At 37.8% G+C, this 23,064-nt stretch overlaps 2 protein-coding genes across 6 annotated transcripts in view; both read left to right on the top strand.

Moving 5' to 3' along the window:
- AHCTF1 (AT-hook containing transcription factor 1) overlaps positions 1-21,226 on the top strand; it is a 97,335-nt gene extending 76,109 nt beyond the window's left edge. For 2 of the 5 annotated variants that reach the window (XM_027564660.1, XM_027564658.1), the window contains exons 30-36: positions 3,191-3,314; positions 5,241-5,338; positions 6,301-6,509; positions 8,013-9,846; positions 14,365-14,498; positions 15,562-15,644; positions 19,395-20,672. In XM_027564660.1, coding sequence (XP_027420461.1) covers positions 3,191-3,314; positions 5,241-5,338; positions 6,301-6,509; positions 8,013-9,846; positions 14,365-14,498; positions 15,562-15,644; positions 19,395-19,584 — 2,672 coding nt within the window. In that variant the 3' untranslated portion in view covers positions 19,585-20,672. Of the gene's footprint in view, positions 1-3,190; positions 3,315-5,240; positions 5,339-6,300; positions 6,510-8,012; positions 9,847-12,446; positions 12,618-14,364; positions 14,499-15,561; positions 15,645-19,394 lie in introns of those variants that run through there. The other 3 variants (XM_027564657.1, XM_027564659.1, XR_003514894.1) reach the window with 3 other exon arrangements.
- Positions 20,676-23,064, top strand: part of LOC113906205 (kinesin-like protein KIF28P) — an 80,726-nt gene continuing 78,337 nt past the window's right edge. Inside the window, exon 1 of the mRNA XM_027564101.1 lies at positions 20,676-20,902. Coding sequence (XP_027419902.1) covers positions 20,696-20,902 — 207 coding nt within the window. The 5' untranslated portion in view covers positions 20,676-20,695. The remainder of the gene's footprint in view (positions 20,903-23,064) is intronic.

Genomic DNA, 23,064 nt, shown 5'->3' on the forward strand with positions numbered 1-23,064 from the left:
ATGGATGCTTTTGAACTGTGGTGTTGGAGAAGATTCTTGAGAGTCGCTTGGATGCAAGGAGATCCAACCAGTCCGTCCTAAAGAAGATCAGTCCTGGGTGTTCTTTGGAAGGACTGATGTTGAAGCTGAAACTCCAGTACTTTGGCCACCTCATGCGAAGAGTTGACTCATTGGAAAAGACCCTGATGCTGGGAGGGATTGAGGGCAGGAGGAGAAGGGGACAACAGAAGATGAGATGGCTGGATGGCATCACTGACTCGATGGACATGGGTTTGAATGAACTCCGGGAGTTGGTGACGGACAGGGAGGCCTGGTGTGCTGTGATTCATGGGGTCTCAAAGAGTCGGACACGACTGAGCGACTGAACTAAACTGAACACATTATTAATTGCTTTAAGAATTTCAGTTCAGTTGCTCAGTCATGTCCGACTCTTTGTGATCACAGGGACTGTGGCACGCCAGGCCTCCCTGTCCATCACCAACTCCTGGAGGCTGCTCACACTCATGTCCATTGAGTCAGTGATGCCGTCCAGCCATTTCATCCTCTGTCATCCCCTTCTCCTCCTGCCTTCAATCTTTCCCAGCATCAGGATCTTTTCAAATGAGTCAATTCTTCGCATCAGGTGGCCAGAGTATTGGAGTTTCAGCATCAGTCCTTCCAATGAATATTGAGGACTGATTTCCTTTAGGATGGACTGGTTGGATCTCCTTGCAGTCGAAGGGACTCTAAAGAGTCTTCGCCAACACCATAGTTCAAGAGCATCAATTCTTTGGCACTCAGCTTTCTTTATAGTCCAACTTTCATATCGATAGATGACCACTGGAAAAACCATAGCTTTGACTAGACAGACCTTTGTTGGCAAAGTAATGTCTGCTTTTCAATATGCCATCTAGGTTGGTAATAACTTTCCTTCCAAGGAGCAAGCGTCTGTTTATTGCATGGCTGCAGTCACCATCTGCAGTCATTTTGGAACCCCAAAAAATAAAGTCTCTCACTGTTTCCACTGTTTCCCCATCTATTTGCCATGAAGTGATGGGACCAGATGCCATGATCTTAGTTTTCTGAATGTTGAATTTTAAGCCAACTTTTTCTCTCTCCTCTTTCACTTTCATCAAGAGGCTTCTTAGTTCCTCTTCACTTTCTGCCATAAGGGTGGTGTCATCTGCATATCTGAGGTTACTGATATTTCTCTTGGTAGTCTTGATTCCAGCTTGTGCTTCACCCAGCCCAGCATTTCTCATGATGTACTCTGCATATAAGTTAAATAAGCAGGGTGACAATATACAGGCTTGACGTACTCCTTTTCCTATTTGGAACCAGTCTGTTGTTCCATGTCCACTTCTAACTGATGCTTCCTGACCTACATATAGATTTCTCAAGAGGCAGGTCAGATGGTCTGGTATTCTCATCTCTAAGAATTTTCCAGAGTTTGTTGTGGTCCACACATTCAAAGGCTTTGGCATAGTCAATGAAGCAGAAATTGATATTTTTGTGGAACTCTCTTGCTTTTTTGATGTTCCAGCGGATGTTGGCAATTTGATCTCTGGGTCCTCTGCCTTTTCTAAATCCAGTTTGAAAATCTGGAATTCACAGTTCACGTACTGTTGAAGTTCGCTTGAAGAATTTTGAGCATTACTTCACTAGTGTGTGAGATGAGTGCAGTTGTGTGGTAGTTTGAGCATTCTTTGGCATTTCCTTTCTTTGGGATTGGAATGCAAACTGACCTTTTCCAGTCCTGTGGCCACTGCTGAGTTTTCCAAATTTGCTGGTATATTAAAAGCACTTTCACAGCATCATCTTTTAGGATTTGAAGTAGCTCAACTGGAATTCCATCACCTCCACTAGCTTTGTTTAGTGATGCTTCCTAAGGCCCACTTGACATCACATTCCAGGATGTCTGGCTCTAGGTTGGTGATCACACCATCATGATTATCTGGGTCGTGAAGATCTTTTTTGTGTAGTTCTTCTGTGTATTCTTGCCACCTCTTTTTAATATCTTCTGCTTCTGTTAGGTCCTTACCATTTCTGTCCTTTATTGAGCCGTTCTTTGCATGAAATGTTCCCTTGGTATCTCTAATTTTCTTAAAGAGATCTCTAGTCTTTCCCATTCTATTGTTTTCCTCCATTTCTTTGCGTTGATCATTGAGGAAGGTTTTCTTATCTTCTTGGTATTCTTTGGAACTCTGCATTCAAATATGTATATCTTTCCTTTTCTCCTTTGCCCTTCATTTCTCTTCTATTCACAGCTATTTGTAAGGCCTCCTCAGACAGCCATTTTACCTTTTTGCATTTCTTTTCCTTGGGGATGGTCTTGATCCCTGCCTCCTGAACAATGTCACGAAATTCCATCCATAGTTCTTCAGGCACTCTGTCTATCAGATCTAATTCTTTGAATCTATTTGTCACTTCCACTGTATAATCGTAATCTAAGAATTTAGGACTGTCTTTATAAATAGTGTATCTTTAGAAGTTCACATACTCTTTTGATGTGCTGTGTTCCACTAAAATATTTGAATGGTAACTGTTTGATGAGGATGTTATTGGCAGTATTTTGACTCAGTTCAGTTGCCAGTCATGTCTGACTCTTTGCGACCCCATGGACCTCAGCATGCCAGTCTTTCCTGTCCATCACCAACTCCCAGGGGCTATTCAGTACTCAGACTCATTGAGTCAGTAATGCTATCCATCCATCTCATCCTCTGTCATCCCCTTCTCTTACCTTCAATCTTTCCCAGCTTCAGGGTCTTTTCAAATGAGTCATTTCTTCACATCAGGTGCCCAAAGTATTGGAGCTTCAACTTCAGCCTCAGTCCTTCCAGTGAATATAGTGTTTTCATTGACTAGTCCTAAAATGATGAAGTGGTCTCAAATAGACATTTTTATTGTTTTGTGGGGAGTATTATATAGCACAGACTTTAGAGTGAAATCAGCTAGATTTGAATCTTGCTAGCTCAGCTAGTTGATAACCTGTTAAGCCAAAAGTATTAGTTAAAGATGAAAGAGGGGATTGGGGTGGGGTTTGGCCTAGGCTCAGAGAATTAGAAGGAACTGGTAGTCTGATGCCAAAGGAATAAACTAAAAGTATACAAAAAAGCAGACCCAACAACTTACTAAAAGGTAATAAGCCAAGACTGTAAGTAATTGCTAAACATTTAGTAAATATATATGTTCATAACTGTATTATTTACAGGCACTTTAGAAGATGCAGAAGCAAAGGATGGCTTAGTTGTGGAGGGTGTGCTTTCAGAATTAAATCACTTAAGCCCCATTCAAGGAGTTGAAGCTTCTCTTTGTGTACCATCAGTCCGGGAAGAGTAAGTTTATAGAGAAAATTTCAAATATTGATAATGTTTAATGAAGCTGTGAAACAGTAGTGAATATTGGTATTTGTTCCATGCATAGATTAACTCTTATTTAGATCTTTCTTTGTCTCTGTCATTTCCATTTTGGTACTGTATCTGTTATGTAAGAAATTCATTTGTACAACTCAGTGTTATTTAGTAGTTATTATGAAACGATACCAAATGTTTCCTAAACATACAGAGACATGATAAATTGAGGCAGAACTCTTGAGAATCACCAAAGAATATTATTTTTGTTGAAAAACAAAAGTTTCACTTACGGCCACACATTCTTCCATGCTCTCCTGCTTTCAGTGGTCTCAGAGTAATCTGGTATGTATCTTATAGCACCAAGGCAGATCATAAGGGAGATGGTTCAGAGACAGTATTGATCCTTGCCATTTGGTTGCTACAAGACTCAAGTTAAAAGTTATTGTTTTTCAGTGACAGCTTGAACTATTATGCTGCCAGTTCTTCAGTTTCATTTAGCACTTAACACATTCAGCCAGTATACTAGGTGATGTAGGACAGTGCTACTTAAAGTGTGGACTAATAAAGTTGATGCTAGTTACTGAAGACTTTATGGTCTGCAGCAAGATAGCAGCTTCTATTAAAATACTTATCAATAGCCTTTTTGGAAGTTAGATGAACTAATCATTGAGGTAGTTGATTGACCTTCTGGCATAAACTCCTTATCTCATTGCAAGACTGGACGCATTGTATATCAGCACTTTGGAGTGATGCAATTGTAGAGAATACAATAAAAAATTGCAGCTTCAATTATCAAGAAGTTGTAAGGGTATAATTTACTAAAATTAACCCACATAAAACATGACAATTTAAGATACTGTAAATGCTTCACTGTAAGTTCTGAGAGTGATTTCACGGACCATCCATAAAACAGTATTATAATCATCACCTCTCATACATTTAACTCAGTCATATTCTTCACTTCTGAGAGAGAAATCGTGGAAACTGCAACTTTGCCAGTCCTTCATGGAAAAGGAGGGAGAAAATAGTACGAAAGGATCATCAAGATTGTTATTTAATTCTAAGGTTTTAAAATTTTTAATGAAAATTAGTATAAATTATAATGGGTTCAGTGGATAACAGCAACAACAAATCAAAAAGCAGTCACTTGATCAGAAATTTGGCATTCATCAGTGTCAATCTAGGCGAATATTCAACATCTTGGCAAGCTAGTTCCTTTTTAAATGTAAACTTATTTTGTTGTTGGTTCTTGGTTATCCTTACTGTAAACATTGTGATTAAGATAAGTCTTACAAATATACCTATAAATAAATGTGTACATATTCCAAATGCATACTTTTTCTTGAACTTTATAATTTATTTGTCCCATTTTAAAAGTCAGCATGCTTTAGTTGGCTTCAGGGGAAGGCCACCTCAGAATACAAAGGGACCACTGTCAACTCTTCCTAGAACTTTCGTCAAGTAGATTAGTAGAGGTTACATTGGTCTCCCATTCTGAGTCATTTATCATACTTTTTCCAGTTGGCCTTAAAATATTGAATCTACTGAGTATATAGGGGAAATGTCCATACTATTTGACGGGTTTATTTGAAAAATGTTGCCACTGATAATTAAAAATTGACATCCATGTAATTTATACTGACCAGCATTTTAAAATCATTTTATTTGTAGTTTAAGGTTATGCCATTATTTTCAACAAAGTAAAATATTAGAAAATAAGAAAAACAAATACAACATTACTTGTTTCTAAATTCACTTGTAAATTATATAGTTGTATTATTCAGAATGTACTTGCATTGTATATTCTCTGAACATTGGTTTTAAAAGTAGGAGTTGGGGTAGGATTAAAGCAGGTCAGAACAGATGGGATCTTCTTAGACACTGAAGTATATGTTTCTCTCCCTGAAGGGAACTCCTCAGCCTGAAGTCCACAGTACCTGTTTTAGACGAAGGACTGGTCTCTGTTGAAGCCTATACCTCTGCAGTTACAGCAGGTAACAATAAATGTATGTATTGTTTTGACTTCAGAATCATTTCACTTCAGTGTTTTGTCTAAAGAGTGTTCTATTCTTAGAGCAAAAGAATCTGGATCACAGTCCAGACTGTTATATGTTACGCCTCTCCAGTTGTTTCCCTAGCTAAAAATAGAATTCTCAGGAAGCGTGTCAGCTATCAGAGCAGTTGGTTGCTTGTAAAACACTCTGTAGTTCTAACAGTAGAAGTCTTAGAATGGTTTTTGTGGACGTATTTAAAGAGGAAAAAAGTAAATTACCGGTCCCCACCCAAGACTGTATACCTGGTTTTTGACCTTCTGGGTTTCAGGTATCTACACAGGGTTACTTCCATATATATTCTGTGTTTGTGATAACTTACAGCCAAGATTGGCTTATTGTTATTAGAAAATAATCACAAACATCTGAATTTGCTCCAGGGAAGATAAACAGATATGTGGAGTTCATTTGACATTTTTTTCCCCAGTGAATTTTCTTTCTTCTTCCTTGCCTTTTTTTTTTTTTTTTTTTTTTGAGTGTCTTCTCAGTTAGACACTGGCTATTCAGAAATGAGTTTGTTTTGCTATTTCATTTCTGCAGTGAATATTACTGTGTATACATCTTCACATGTTCTGTGTCAGTATTTCTTTCACATAGATTCCCAAACATGGCCTTGCTAGGTCAACAGGTGTACACAGGTTTTTAATTTTTTATTGTTTATATTTTATCTTTTTGAAAAGCAAATGCGTATTGTCTAAACTGAGTGAGTGGATACTGATGAAGGAGGAGTACTGTATAGACCCTCGTAGGCTTTTCCTCTTCGAAGCTGTTAGAAACGTTTTGACACTCTTGACAGTTGTTCAAGGAAACGTTAAGTGCAGTGCAGCCTTTCCTCTTCTGTGTGCTTCCCCAGTTGTGTATATATCTTTTTTTAATTAGTTTAAAACATGGAAGATTAACTCTCATTTTTTTTTCAGCCACGCCCGAAGTCCCTGGTGATAGTGGAAGATCTGGGCCTGTTACCTCTGAAAGCCCTGTAGTCTCTGAACATAGGCTTGACCAGGAAGTAGAGTTGAACTTAAAAGAAGATCATGAAATAGAAGTTGATGTACTAAAAGCAAGTGTTGACTTACCAGAAGAAAAGACTCCAATTTCTGATGATCCTCCTGATACTCAAGAAATTCATGTAAAAAAAATTATTTTTTATTTCCTTGTCAGTCTCTCAGTGTTGGTTTAGTTAGGTTTCAGACCATAGCTCTAATGTAATGTATTCATGCATTTCACTACTATGTAGAAATCCCTTTATAAAAATCTGTGTTTGAAAAGGTATATAAAATACATTGTGGAATTATAGAGATCATCCTTTAAGAAATTGGTTTCATGAAAACCAAAAGACTGTGTTAAAGAAGTCACAGTTTTAATAATTTTCACTCAGTATCCAGTTCAAATGAAAGGTCTTTTGGCCATAAGAAAACAGATATTAGCTACTCTTGAAACATGCATGACATCACAGCTATCCAGAGCATATATCTGAAAATAGTTGAGTACAGTTAAATAGAATTCTTTACCATCTCCCCTCCCTTCATACTTTTGGGAAAATGATATTCTGCTGCCTGGGGTTTAAATTCTTATATACTCCAGAAAGGTGGGATTTTTTTTGCTATTTAATATGACTTACGTGTCCTAAAAATCCCACCAAATCTATTATCAACAAGTAAGTTTTGCATGATAAGTGAATTTAAGGTGAAGAAAAATAATCTCTTCTAGTTATTTATGATTGTATAGTAGTTGGGAAGTTTAACTCATAAAAATGTCTTGGTTATCCATATTGAATTTCATGAGTATTCTCACTGTGAATTAGATGGATAAAGTCCCTTTTCCTTCAGCCAGGAAGCTAATAAAATTTGTGGGCATAGTGTAAATGGGAATCCTCATTTCTGGGTATTTCCAGTCTTTCAGTGAATGTGTGGGTAGTGGGAAAATGTCATTGTTTAGGTGGGTGGTAATGTTCTACCTTCTTGGTCAGGAGATCTCTCTGTTACTTTCTGCCTCCTCCTTTTTCTCCCCTTCCCTTACCAAAAGGTAAATGCAAGGACCATTCCTTCTTCCACCAAACCCTTGCAAGAGAGGTACTGAACTTGAAAGCCTTAGGAATTTCATGGTTTATGCAGCCCCAGCAAAGGGAAGAGGATTGAGTCTAGCCCAAGGGAGCTTATGTAGGTGAACTCTTCTTCAACCTTACGGGGATCATGCTATTTAGGAAAAGTGTGGTTAGTTAGGTGATTTGGGGATTATCATTAGAACATAGTTTGGGGGTTGTTTCTTTTTCTCCAGTTCATTTTTTTTTCCTTGGGTGAGAATAGAATAAATCCTTAATTATTGCAACTGTTAGCATCATCATAATTTTTAACATTTTTGTTAAGACTGTCTTTTTTAGCCAGGGAAATGTAGACTTCTACTTTAATTCCATTCAGGGTTTCGATCTTTTTCTATCTAGTTATTTTGACTGAGTGAGAAAGTCTGATTGCTTAAATGGCTATTTTAATAAAGTAAACCTATAAGTATATGCCATTTTGATGTAGTTTATGTTTAACAATTCATACACCAAGGGTGAGATGGTCTTTAAAAAAATTTATGCTATAGGTTAAAATATATACGTTAATAGTCTCTTATCTTTAATTCATTTTAGGTAATTGAACATGAAAAGCTTGAAGGTCAAGATTCAGGACAAGAGGCTAGGAATCTTTCATTTAATGAGTTGTATCCCTCAGGAACTCTTAAGCTTCAATACAATTTTGATACCATTGAGCAACAGTTTTGTGACTTACCTGATAATAAAGACTCTGCTGAGTGTGACATTGCTGAGGTGGATGGAGAACATTTTGTGGCACAGAGCAACTTTACCTTGATTTTGGAAGGTGAAGAAGGAGAAGTAGAGACAGATGATTCTGCAGCATCTGATGTGTTAGCTAAAGCAGCTAATGCAGCCACTGAGGAAAAACATGTATGCAGTGAGGAAAGTGAGAATCACAGGCATGTTGCAGATTTGCCATCTGTCATAATGAGTGATCAGAAGTCCCAGAGGGTAGAGACATTACCATATGTGCCTGAACCAATTAAAGTAGCAATTGCAGAAAATTTATTAGATGTAATTAAAGACACAAGAAGTAAAGAAATTACTTCAGATACAATGGAACAGTCCATTCAAGAAAACATACCTTTAATAAGCCAAAAGGTAAAGTGTTCCACCAAGTTAGCCAACTTTACAACTAAGACTGTTCAGGAAACAAGTACAGAGACTATAAATGTCGGCGAGGTTAATGACATGATTTCCTCCAGAACTCGCAAGAGAGGACGTGTCCAAAACCTGAATGTCAAATCAGCACAACAGGAAGAGCCAGCCGCTGTTGCTACTCCTGAGATGCTGGGGCTTTCAGTTACAAAGAAAACTAGGAAAACAAAAGAAATTGCAGGGGCTCTGGAAAGTGCCAGTTCTGATGACAAGGGAGTATCTCATAACCAGCAAATACCTCAAAATGCTATTACTCCTAGGAGAGGAAGGAGAAAAAAAGATGTTAATCAAGACACATTAGAAAATGCTAATTCTGTGGAACAAGAATTACAAGTTACTCCAGGTAGGGAATTAAGAAGGTTAAAATCATCTCAGCTGTTGGAAGCAGCAACTGAAGAAAGTTCTTTTAGAAAAGAAGTTAAGCTTTCATCTGCTACAAAAAGGACTCCTAGAAGAACTAAATCTGTAGAAAATCGGGAAAGTGTTGAAGTTATAAATGATCTGAAGGTCAGCAAAGTAGCAGGTCCTAGCAGAAGTACCAGAAAATTGAGAAGTACTCATTTGGAAGCTTCTGAAAGTGTAGGATATAAACAAGAGGGGGAGTCCGCTGAACAACAGCTGCCTATTCAACGTGGTAAAAGGGTTAAAAAGAAAGAAGTTAGTGCGTTGGATGTTACGGAAGATTCCAAACTTGATTCCTCCCAGTTGACTATTCAAGCAGATTTTGGTACACCTGCTACACCTAGGAAACGTGGTAGACCAAGAAAAATCAATCCATCTGAAGATGTAGAATCTAAGGCTGTTACAGAAGCAGGAAGTCTCAAGAAGAGAGAAGGTCTCAGCATCCAAAGGAGATCCACAAGAAACACCCCAGCTAAAAGTGAAAATACTGATGTTGGGAAACCAACTTTAGAAGAGTCAGTTTTCATGCCAAATGAGGAAGTTGCTGCAGTGATGAGCTCTAAGAAGAAGCTTACAAAAAGGACTGAAAACCAAAGCCAGAAACGTTCATTACGTTCAATACCAGAAAAGTGCATAGATGAAGAAACGGCACACACAGAGCCAGATGCCCAAGAAGAAAGATTGCTTGCTACAGTTGCTTTGACTAAATCTTCCCGTAGCACACGGACTAGATCTACCAAGGCCATCTTGTTGCCGGACCTTTCTGAACCAAAAAATGAGTCTCTTTTATTTTCTCCTCCTGTGTCAAAGATTCCAAGGAAAGAGAAAGGTACTTTTTTTTTTTTTTTTTGAAGAATAATTTCCATCTCATTTAAAGTCTTCAGCTTAAACTGTTAAGGCACTGTTGGATCATATCTCCTAAAAATGATTTATAGGGAATTCCCCTCCTGAAAAAAACTTTTTAAATCTTTTAATAGTAAAATATTAATACCTTAATTTTAAAGTTTATTTTTAGATTCAAGAATTTTCTGCTTCATTGTGACTTTTTAAATCTTATAATTAACTTGACATAGGTTTAATTTTTTTTTAGAATAGGATCATTTCTTTTCATTCTGTCCTTATATCATAAGTGACTTGATTTTGGTTTTTCCCCAGATAGAACCTTCATTTTTGTCTCATATTCCAGATGATGTCCACAACTTCAAATTGTTTTGAAGGGAAGTAGCAGTAGAATTATCTTGATTATGATACAGAAATTATTTAAATCCATATTTCTTGTTGTCCATGAACTGGCAAGGCTACGTGCCCAACCTCCCTCACTGATGATACAAGCTTTTAATTGTATTGTTTGATAGGTATAGTTCATACCATCTCAACAGGAGTGAAGTCTCTCACTCTTTATGTATAGTGTGTCTGTTAGTCGCTCAGGCATGTCTTAGGCCTTGCCATCCCTTGGACTGTAGCCCGCCAAGCTCCTCTGTCCATGGAATCTCCAGGCAAGAATACTAGAGTGGGTTGCCATGCCCTCCTTCAGGGGATCTTCCCAACCCAGGGATTGAACCCCAGGTCTCCTGTCTTGCAGGCAGATTCTTTACTGTCTGAGCCACCAGGGAAGCCCATGTATAAAGCAGAGATATACATAAAGTACATAAACAGATATACAGTTTATTTGCACTTTTAAGATTTCTTGGGCAGAATTCAGTGAGGGAGACAGTTAAGAAAAAAGATCTAAAAAGGTGCTGATAAAGCAGATTAGGGACGTGCAAGTAAAGTGGGTGACTGTTGTGCTGAACTCTTGCATGTATTTTTTAATGCATTGGTGAACATCCTGTATAGTTGCCTCCTGACTTGAGGAAGGCCAAGAGAAAGATGAGTCATTTAAAAATCCACAAACTAAAATTTTCTGTCTTTAGCATTCGCTGTGCAAAAACCTCTTGAAATATATTGTATTCGTGTAAGTTGTTATATTACATAAGAGCCTAGAAAAGGATGCTTTGCCATAGATTTGATCATTTGTTCTAAAAATGAATCTGTAGTTATTAGGCATTCCTTTTCCCCATCCCATCCGCCATTTTTGAGTACATTTTTATTTTTATTTTGGTTTATTCATGCTGTTAGGAAAGTGTGGTTATGCCTGTCTTTCCGTGGAGGAAAGTGAAATGACCAAATATGTGAGATTTTAGCTAACTTTATTAAGCTACTATGTTAGATAAAAGTTAACATGAAAAAGAGCAATGAATGGTAGAAGAATGTCATTAACAACTCATACTTTTTTCATGACTATCATAGCCAAACACCTCAGTAATTCTGATTTTTGTTATCTTTACATTCTTCATCCATATACATTTAACTGTAACTTTTTTCTATAATAAAAATAATAGATGCCTGCCACAGAAAATTAGAAATTAAAAATATTTAATTTAGCCATCTAGAGGACCAGTAACCACTGTTTACATCTGCTTATATATCCTTCTAGCTGGATATATAGTTTTTTTATAAAACCCAATGCACAATAGTTTGTATGTATACATATTATTCCTCCCACCTCCTACTTATTTCATGAGCATTTTTCAGATACTGGAAAATATCCTCAAAACCCTGAGTGTTCATGGTTTTGTGTTTTGTTTTTTACATATTGATAATGTGTAAAAGTTAATGTGTGTAGCATTTCAACTCACTTACGTGCCACAGATAGCTCAAACATTCTCCTGGTAGGTGTTTGAATCATTTTCAGATTTTCTAGTATTAAAAATAAGTACCTTCTAAGATGAGTTAGAGGTAAGAAGTTTGGGACTTACATCTCTCATTTCTGCCTCTTAACTAGCTTTCTGAATCTTGTTTTCTCATCTTTATAGTGAAGGTAATAATGCCTACTCTGTAGGGTTCTTGTGTGTATTCACTGCTTTAGCAAAGCAGTTGCTGCCAAGGTCCGTTTGCTCTCTTACTTTGCCCTTAGATTATAGGTTCTACACTCTTAGAATTCCTTCTTGTCCCTTGTGCCTACTAACTTTTTTAGGGAGGGATAGGAGCTCCAGTGTTCTTTCCTGGAGGATCCCAGGGACAGGGGAGCCTGGTGGGCTGCCATCTGTGGGGTCGCACAGAGTCAGACATGACTGAAGCGACTTAGCAGCAGCAGCAACAGGAGATACAGAGAAGAGTGGATACACAAATATTATATGATTAGAAAGCTGGAGGCCATCCTCTATTTAATTGAAACATGTCAAACACGTATCTTAGAAGCACTAGCTAAAAAGAATGTACAGTTTGACATTTCAGTAGATTTTCTGTAATTCCATTATTCAGCAGCAGATATTTAAGAAGGGTTTGCTTATATGCCTGAGTCTATACTAGGGTATACATTTATCAGTTCATTTGATTCTCAGTATAACCCAGTGTAGTTTAGGTACCATTATTCTTTTTTTTCCACAGTGAAGAAAGTGAAGTTCAGTGAAACTGAGCACCCATGACACCCAGATAATGAGTAAATAGTGGTGTCTTGGAGCCTATTCCCGCTGGCTGATGAGAGCCAATTGCTAAATACTCAGGAATTTTTTTTGAGCCAACCATGGAACATTTATAGCACCGAAATAGGCAAATGCTGTAAGTCAGAGCTGTGTTTTTGTTGTTGTTGTTGTTTTCTTTCCCAGAAAGCTATTTACCAGTACGTTACTATAGGACTGAATCTATAGGACTTTTGAACTTCCTAGCCCTTAATTCTCGCCATCAGAACTTTTCCCCAGGAAGCTTACAGAAGTGGGCAAGAAATTGACATACAAAGAAATATAATCAACTCTTGTCTGGCTGTTAGAAGCCTATGGAAGGAATGTGGAGCTAAACATTTTTGCATGTGATAATACATTTTTGTTCCTTTGGGTGCAGAGGGAAACTCAGTGAGGAATATGAGTTTGTCTTTGAAAAGCTAAAGAGGCTGTTGCTCCAGATAGCCTGGAAGGAGAAAAATAGAATGTATCCTTTTTATAGAATATAGGTTTGTTTGTCTGTTTTTTTACCTACAAAAGAGGAGAATTACTACCAGTGCTATTTATGCCACTTGTCAGCTGGGAGCAGAGAGGACTTTTATTTCTGACCTCACTCCTCTTTTTTCTTTTATTAAGAATCACATGCTTTAAGAGCAGAATTTGGCATTTCATAGAACTCTTGATTGTCCCAGTAGATGAAATAATATTGAACTCTATAATTTGGAAATTTTCTTTCGGAGATTGGTAAATTACATTCTTTATATTCTTTAATAATATAACATACAAGCATCTATAAAGCACTTACCATATACTAACATTATTCTAATCTTTAATCTTCACAGTAATGTTAAAGCACTATTATGAATATTATAGCAACTGAGGCACAGAGAGGTGTAGGTGACTTGGATTTGGTACCACAGCTTATAAATCCAGAAGCTAGGATTGAACTTCTGGCAGACTGGTTCAGCTGTACCCTGCCACTTCCATAATTGCATTGCTAATCACCATTAATATGAATGGTGATTCATTCAAGAATGTGATAAATATTTTTAATGACATATTTTCAACTAATTCTTAAACTGTTTCTGTTTTTCTGTGGAATATCTTCCTATCAATCTTTTTCTATATTATTACTTTCTCTGCTTGCTTTTTTCCTTTTATGCTGTGGACTTATGTTCCTCTTGCCTGGAACAACTGGCTCAGAATGAGCTGAAAGGAAAGAGAGTTTGAGTTCTACTTTGTTAAGAAAATCGCTTTTTAAAATAAAACCCTTGCAGCTGGAGAAGTAGGAATTAAGGAACGAAGTAACACCATGGAAATATTTGCAGATTAGGTTCCTTACTATCATAATAAAGTGAATATCACAGCAAAGCATATCACGCAAATTTTTTTGGTTTCCCAGTGCATATAAAAATCATGTTTACACAATACTACAGTCCTGTGTGATAGTATTAAAAATAGCTCATTGGAAAAATAATGCTGATCATCATCTGAGTTTTAAGTGAGTCTAATCTTTTTGCAACAATCAGAGATCACTGATTACCATAGCAAATATAGTTAATAGTGGAAAAGTTTGAAATATTGCGAGAATTACCACAATGTGCCAGACAGACATGAAGTTAGCAAGTGCTGTTGGAAAAATGGCACCAATAGTATACTTGCCACAAACCTTCTTCACCTTATTTCAAACCTTCAAATATGCTGTACCTCACCTCTTTTATTGTGCCTTGCTTTATTTCCCTTAATCGTGCTTCACAGGTGTTAACTTTTTTTGTAAGTTGAATTTATATGTGTGTGTGTATATATATATATATAAAATGCACATACATATATATGGTGTCTTGTTTTTTGTTTTTGCCTTTCTTTAGCTAAAAAAATAGAGGCTCCTGCACAGCTGCAAGAATTAGTTTCAGACTTACCTTCTCAATTTGTCTCCTCACCTCCTGCTTTAAGGACCAGGCGGAAAAACCCATTGAATACATCCAAACATACAGATGGACTGGTAAGAAATACATGATTTTATTTGTATGCATGCTTTTATTTTTTAAGCAGTGCTTCCTAGGTGAACTTCTTCAAAAACAGCAGGTGTTTATACTCCAAGACCAAAATTATCTTTTGGGGATCCTAGCTTTAAGATAGATTGGTATATTACTCTTGGTGTATTATTGGCAGCTGAAGTTGAAATTGCCTATGGGAAAGGTTTTAAAACTGTACTGTCCCATAAGCATTACTTGAATGTATTTATTTAAAATGCGGGTCCCAGACCCCCTGGAGTGTCATCCACAGACCGCACTTGGAGAGAGTGTGTCACAGTTGACTAGTTGCATGTAACTCTACATTTAAAATAGTTTATGGATTAAGTATGAGCATGAGACCTTTATATTTACCAATCTTAATTCATGAGCATTTCTTGAATTATCTGCTATGAGCCATTACTATGCAGTGACAAAGATGCAAAAATAATTCAGGCAGATTCCTTGTTTTTCAGGAGTTCAGTTTAATTGAGGAGGCAAAAATACAAATAATTATTTCACAGCATGATAATCATTTATACTCAGATAATGCTGCAGACAGAAGGTAAAGGAGACAGGCACTGCTGGAAGAGAGGACAGCAGATGCAAAAGCACAGAGGCCTGCAGTGCATGAGGACGGGGGTGGGGCTGTTTACAAGCCAGCAGATAACCATGTGCATGTTTTAAGTAATTCCATTGAAAATGAGTTCTAGGGAGGAAAAAATATTTGATGGTGGTCTAATCCGTATGCAGCAGTCAGAGTCTGGATTTGGACAGAGGCAGTGGAACACCGCAGTGGACAATGGAAAGACTCCAGAATAAGACTGATAAGATTTGGAGATGAATTGAACGTGTGGGGATGAGGGGTAATGAGCTGTCCTAGATGACCAAGGTTTCTACCAAAAAAATACAGAGTCCATTTGATCATTTATTGAGGTTAAATTCATTTAGCACTGTCTGACTATAGTCCTTGACTCAGGATAGAACTTTTCCAGTTTAAATTTTGAATATTTAATTAGCTAATGTTGATCTTTCAAAAATTTTAACCCATAGGAAGATGATGGTCAAACAACTGAAACTGTGGGAAAGCAACAAGTGAAAAGAATCAGGACTGCAAAAACAAAACAAGCAAGCAAGTAAGACTTTTTCTAGGCTGTAATTTTTATTTTCAATTTTGTTTCATAAAATTATATTGGTGAAGACTCTACTTAAAAGAGAGAAATGAAGCTCATCAGAAAAAGGTCATTCTTTGGGGCATTTACATGCACTCAGTTCAGTTCAGTCGCTCAGTCGTGTCCAACTCTTTGTGATCCCATGAATCGCAGCACGCCAGGCCTCCCTGTCCATCATCAACTCCTGGAGTTCACCCAGACTCACATCCATTCAGTCAGTAGTGCCATCCAGCCATCTCATCCTCTGTCGTCCCCTTCTTCTCCTGCCCCCAATCCCTCCCAGCATCAGAGTCTTTTTCCAATGAGTCAACTCTTCGCGTGAGGGGGCCAAAGTATTGGAGTTTCAGCTTCAACATCAGTCCTTCCAATGAACAACACCCAGGACTGATCTTTCGAAAGAACTGGTTGGATCTCCTTGCAGTTGTTCAAGGGACTCTCAAGAGTCTTCTCCAATACCACAGTATGTCAGTGCTAATGAGCACTTAAAATCTCACTAATGTAGCTGAGTGACTGAACTTTTTTATTAAAATATAGTTTATTTACAGCATGTTGTATTAGTTTTAGGTGTTCAGTTCGGTTCAGTTGCTCAGTCGTGTCCAACTCTTTGCGACCCCATGAGTTGCAGCACCCCAGGCCTCCCTGTCCATAACTCTCGGAGTTCATTCAAACTCACATCCATCGAGTCGGTGATACCATCCAGCCATCTCATCCTCTGTCGTCCCCTTCTCCTCCTGCCCCCAATCCCTCCCAGCATCAGAGTCTTTTCCAATGAGTCAACTCTTCGCATGTGGTGGCCAAAGTACTGGAGTTTCAGCTTTAGCATCATTCCTTCCAAAGAAATCCCAGGGCTGATCTCCTTCAGAATGGACTGGTTGGATCTCCTTGCAGTCCAAGGGACTCTCAAGAGTCTTCTCCAACACCACAGTTCAAAAGCATCAATTCTTCAGCGCTCAGCCTTCTTCACAGTCCAACTCTCACATCCATACATGACCACAGGAAAAACCATAGCCTTGACTAGATGGACCTTTGTTGGCAAAGGAATGTCTCTGCTTTTGAATATGCTATCTAGGTCGGTCATAACTTTCCTTCCAAGGAGTAAGCGTCTTTTAATTTCATGGCTGCAATTACCATCTAGATTTAAATGCAGAAGGTTACTTTCTTATATAGCATGAAAGTCAGTTCAGTTGCTCAGTCATGTCTGACTATTTGCAACCCCATGGACTCCAGCACACCAGGCCTCCCTGTCCATCATCAACTCCTGGAGTTCACCCAGACTCACATCCATTCAGTCAGTAGTGCCATCCAGCCATCTCATCCTCTGTCGTCCCCTTCTTCTCCTGCCCCCAATCCCTCCCAGCATCAGAGTCTTTTTCCAATGAGTCAACTCTTCGCGTGAGGGGGCCAAAGTATTGGAGTTTCAGCTTCAACATCAGTCCTTCCAATGAACAACACCCAGGACTGATCTTCCGAAAGAACTGGTTGGATCTCCTTGCAGTTGTTCAAGGGACTCTCAAGAGTCTTCTCCAATACCACAGTATGTCAGTGCTAATGAGCACTTAAAATCTCACTAATGTAGCTGAGTGACTGAACTTTTTTATTAAAATATAGTTTATTTACAGCATGTTGTATTAGTTTTAGGTGTTCAGTTCGGTTCAGTTGCTCAGTCGTGTCCAACTCTTTGCGACCCCATGAGTTGCAGCACCCCAGGCCTCCCTGTCCATCACCAACTCTCGGAGTTCATTCAAACTCACATCCATCGAGTCGGTGATACCATCCAGCCATCTCATCCTCTGTCGTCCCCTTCTCCTCCTGCCCCCAATCCCTCCCAGCATCAGAGTCTTTTCCAATGAGTCAACTCTTCGCATGTGGTGGCCAAAGTACTGGAGTTTCAGCTTTAGCATCATTCCTTCCAAAGAAATCCCAGGGCTGATCTCCTTCAGAATGGACTGGTTGGATCTCCTTGCAGTCCAAGGGACTCTCAAGAGTCTTCTCCAACACCACAGTTCAAAAGCATCAATTCTTCAGCGCTCAGCCTTCTTCACAGTCCAACTCTCACATCCATACATGACCACAGGAAAAACCATAGCCTTGACTAGATGGACCTTTGTTGGCAAAGGAATGTCTCTGCTTTTGAATATGCTATCTAGGTCGGTCATAACTTTCCTTCCAAGGAGTAAGCGTCTTTTAATTTCATGGCTGCAATTACCATCTAGATTTAAATGCAGAAGGTTACTTTCTTATATAGCATGAAAGTCAGTTCAGTTGCTCAGTCATGTCTGACTATTTGCAACCCCATGGACCTCCAGCACACCAGGCCTCCCTGTCCATCATGAACTCCCGGAGTTTACCCAAACTCACGTCCATTGAGTCGGCGATGCCATCCAGCCATCTTATCCTCTGTTGTCCCCTTCTCCTCCCGCCTTCAATCTTTCCCAACATCAGGGTCTTTTCAGATAAATCAGTCTTTGCATCAGGTGGCCAAAGAATTGGAGCTTCAGTTCCAGCATCAGTCCTTCCAGTGAATATTCAGGACTGATGTTTAGGATGGACTAGTTGGATCTCCTTGCAGTCCAAGGAACTCTCAAGAATCTTCTCTAACACCGCAGTTCAAAAGCATCAGTTCTTCAGTGCTCAGCTTTCTTTATAGTCCAGCTCTCACATCCATACATGACTACTGGAAAAACCACAGTTTTGACTAGATAGACCTTTGTCAGTAAAAGTAATGTCTCTACTTTTTAATATGCGTTTTAACATAGCATGAAAACCCCTTCTTTAAAAAGGATGAGTGAAGGGCTTCCCTGGTGACTCAGATGGTAAAACATCCACCTGCAGTGCGGGAGACCTGGGTTTGATTCCTGGGTTGGGAAGATCCCCTGGAGGAGGGTATGCAACCCACTCCAGTATTCTTGCCTGGAGAATCCCCATGGACAGAGGAGCTGTCCGTGGGGTTACAAAGAGTTGGACACGACTGCGTGACTAAGCTCAGTAGGGTGGGGGTAGTTGAATACTCAACAAAGCTTTGTTTTTTCACAATGAATTTGGGGAGGGGAGTGCAATGTTTCACCTTTTCTTTAGTGAAGAGGGATAAAACTATCAATAAAAGTCATTAAAAACATAGAAGTCCTGTGATTATGTCACTGTTAGCAATTAAAACTTCATCCATCACAAAATTACTCCCATTTTGGATATATTTTGCTTAGATATGGTTGAATTTCATAAAAGTACAAAGTAATTCATTTTATCTTACTTTAAAAACTGATTTAATGAGAGCTTTTGACTATAATTAATAACACTACATATAAATTGGCTTTGTGTATATGTGGAAACTACTTCATATTTTGGAATACAGACATAGTTTCTAATTGCTGGTATTTGAGAATTCCCATTTCTCATATATTGTATGGCCCTGCTGGGCTCTCCTTATGGCCCTTCCTTGTAAACCAGTAGTATTTATTAATGCATATGAAATATTTAAACAAAAATGCAAATAGTAATTATTTTGAGGATCCCAAACATAGATGATAATCTCTATCATGTGAATCTTTAAGTGCTTCAACTTAGTTTATTTGACTAAAGTTTTAATTTACTTCTCCTTTATAAAATGAAAGCACTAGAAAAAGGTAATACCTAAGATTTCTTCATATATTGGGAAGTGGACTACATTTTATACTGTGTAACATGTTTATTTTTACTTGAGTTATATCTTTATTTCAGAAACACAGAAAAAGAAAGTTGGTCACCTCCCCCGGTAGAAATTAAGCTGATTTCTCCCTTGGCAAGCCCAGTTGATGGAGTCAAGAGCAAACCAAGAAAGACTGCAGAAGTAACGGGAAAAACTGTTGGAAGGAGCAGGAAGAAGTTGTCTTCTTTTCCAAAGCAAGTTCTACGCAGAAAAATGCTGTAATTTTTTCAAGTTTTTTAATGTACACCTATTTGTAAAGTCATCAAAATTGTGTGGATTATTAAAAATCATTAATTTGGAAGAAAATAATTTATATAAATTATTGTAAATTTTTGTAAACAATGTCTTCAATAAGTAAAGTAACTCCATATGGAGTGTGATTCTTTTAGTCCAGGCAGTTTTTTCTATTTTATAATAAGACTTCATACATTTATATAATATGTAAATATGGCTTATTGGAATGTTAAATAAAGTATACTTTACAGTAGTCTGTGTCTGTTAGATTTTTGAGATGGGATTTCTGTTTTAATAATGATTTTATATGCTAGTAGATATTGGTTCCATTTTCTTTGTCTATAGTTAAAAGTATTAGACCAGTTTGAAGATGACTGAACTGTTTTGTTTTTTTTTAAGTTGCTATTTTATAATTTATGCACTTTGCTTCTGTGATTAAGACTTCTAATCTTAAATTGAGGAAGGCTGTTACTATGTTGAAATTGAATTATGGGCATGTAATTTTGCCACTTTTTTTGTAGTTTAACATATTTTGTGTATTCTACCTCAAATTAGTAATTTTCCAAATAATGCATTGATTAAATATAATGTTGGCATTTCTTGTTCAGCAAGTTTAAAGGCTATTATCTTTAAAGTCTCTTAATTATTCAGAGACTAATTATCCAGGTTAGACTGACCGGTTCACTGCTCACTAGCAACTTCTTAAAGGGGTTTGAGTAGTAAGAAAGGAAATGTGTGTTTTTTTTTTAAAAAAAGCTGTTTTGTGGCTATTCAGTGCACTTTGTATGTGCCTAATATTAATAGAATGAAAAGTCTGAACAAATTTTATAAACATTCTCGCTGTGAAGGAGCTTGCTACTGAGTCACAGAAATCCCTTAACATTCATTCAGGTTTTAAAATGACAAATTCTCATAGGACCTCAGGCACAGAGTATTGAGGATGGGTAAAGGGTGTGAGTAGATGTGGAAAAAGGAAAAGAAAAACCACTCTGTTTTCTGCAATGTGACTGTGCAATTAAGTGGTGATACTTGATGTGGGCTATACAATTCATCAATAAATAAGTATTGTAAAATTATAACAGGTAATTGATAGTGTGTAATGAATGGACCATTAATAATTGATTGTCTAGAAACAGCCTGCTTTTGTTGGCTAAGCTTTCAGTGTTTCAGTGTGAAGCATAAGCGGTGTACCTTCTACATTATTTTTCTACCAAATAACAGTACAAATAATGGGAAAATGATGAAAATGCCTATGCCAAGTACTGAGAGTGTGAAAGTAGCAGTACGAGTGCGGCCTTTTAGTCAGGTTAGTGTTAAATGTTACATTGCCTTGTTGAAAGTTTGACTATGACTTTCATTTTATTAATTTTTTAAATAATAATTATCAAACTTGTATTGAAGCTGCTTGTCCTTTACCGAATATTAAATTTATTTAAATGAACTTGTTAAATGAGTAATTTAAAGATCTAAATTAAACATAATTCAGAAAACAATTTCATTCTTTTGCACAAGTAGCACAATAAAAAAAAAATTGACAAGAAAAATGTTTTGTCAATAATTTTTTAAACCAATGCAGTTTGGTGAATATAGACATGTGCTATGTGTTTTTACGCCCCCCCCCCAAAAAAAACAGATCATAAGCAAACAAATTTCCAGTTCTGAATGAACTCTTATGTATTTTATATGCTTTTATGTATAATTGTATTTGTATAACTTTTTACGAAAATACCAGTCATTAAACTGTTGCTACAACATTTAGGATAAAATATGAGTTATACTTATTCTGGGACCTTTAGCAATTGTCTGTCTTTGATTATCAACGGAGTAGTTGAATTTTAAGATAATTGTGAACAGTTGATCCATTCAGCGGACTTTTGCTTATTTGTTGAAGATCAAACACTGAACTAGAAACTGAGGATACAAAGGAAAGTCGTCGTTCTCAACAGCGTATAGTCTTATGTATGTTAATGGTTTATAGCAATATGTACCATGGTAAGGTGAATCATCTTGGTACCCAGAGAAAGATTGGGTGCAGTTCATTCTGCTTGCACAGAACTTGAAGACTTCCTGGAGCTAGAAGAATTTGAAATGGCCATAAAGGAGATAAATAAGATTTGGATAAGAGTATGCTGAAACAACATGCAAAGGCTTATTTGATAATAATTCTGAATGGGATACAATGTAGTGATGACCTCATATTACATCTACTTTCCCCCTTGTGTAGTTTGCTGCTTTTACTCTCGTCCGTTAATAGAAAATATTGCTTTGCACATACTCAGTTGATACCAATTCTGTCCTGTCCCTTAACATTCCTCTATATTACAGAAAATACTTCAGGAATCAGGCAGACATATGATTAGATAACTTTATAACTAGACACAAGTGTGGTTATGTCTCACTGTAGTGTAGCCCCTAATTAAGGTTTCTAAAGTGGCATAGTTTCTCAGGGAACAGATTCAAAACATGTCATAGAGTTAATGTGTGATTAAATTAAATGACCACACTGAGGGACAGTTAACTAGGATATAGAAATGGGCAGTAAAACAATTACATAGTTAGGGCCCCTATGATTCATATCTACCACCAAAGTTGATTATCTTAGACTGGAATAGTAGGAAGAAAGAAAATGAATTCAGGAAATGGTTTGGGGGTAGCTCTAGATCACATCCGGACAACTATTAAACCGCCTTGGTGACCTAGACCCTGCCTAGTTTTCTAACTTCATATCCAGTGTTGCTTTCGCTGTGGGATCAGAGATCCAACTTTATGAGACTTCCTTTGTTGTAAGACAGTGTCTGTCTTTGGGGGTCCGGGGGCATACTGGGTCTTTGTTGCGCTGCGTGGGTTCTTCGTTTCTGTGCTTTTTGTTGCAGTGTGGGCTTTCTCTAATTGCAGCAAGTTGGGGCTACTCTAGGTGCAGCGTGTGGACTTCACGTTGCAGTGGTGTCTTGTTGCAGAGCATGGCTCTGGAGCTCCGGGCTTCAGTAGTTGCGACTTAGCCCGCTTTAGAGCACTGTCTCAGTGGTTTTAGCACACAAGCTTAGTTGCTGGCAGAATGTGAGATCTTCCAGGATGGGTCAAGGATGAAACCCATGTTCCCGGGGGTGGATTCTTAACCACTGACTACCAAGGAAGTCCCGACTGTCAGGAGCCTTTGAAGTCAGATGAACATGAGTTCAAAACCTGACTATCCCTTACCTACTGTGTGGCTTTGAGCAAGGTTTTAAGCTCTGAGCCTTGATTTCCTTGAGTCTAAAATAGAGATGTTGATACCTCACAGGATTGCCGTTAGAAACACTAGTTTGAAGTAATCTGTAAATTACTGAGCACAATGTTTGACATGTAAGTACTTTTAATATTAGCTGCTATAGTTATTTTCACCATCGTGTTAGTCACTCAGTATCTGACTCCTTGCAACCCCATAGACTATGGCCTACCAGACTCCTCTCTCTGTCCATGGGATTTTCC

This window comes from Bos indicus x Bos taurus, chromosome 16, assembly GCF_003369695.1.
Source record: "Bos indicus x Bos taurus breed Angus x Brahman F1 hybrid chromosome 16, Bos_hybrid_MaternalHap_v2.0, whole genome shotgun sequence".
Lineage (NCBI taxonomy): Eukaryota > Metazoa > Chordata > Mammalia > Artiodactyla > Bovidae > Bos > Bos indicus x Bos taurus.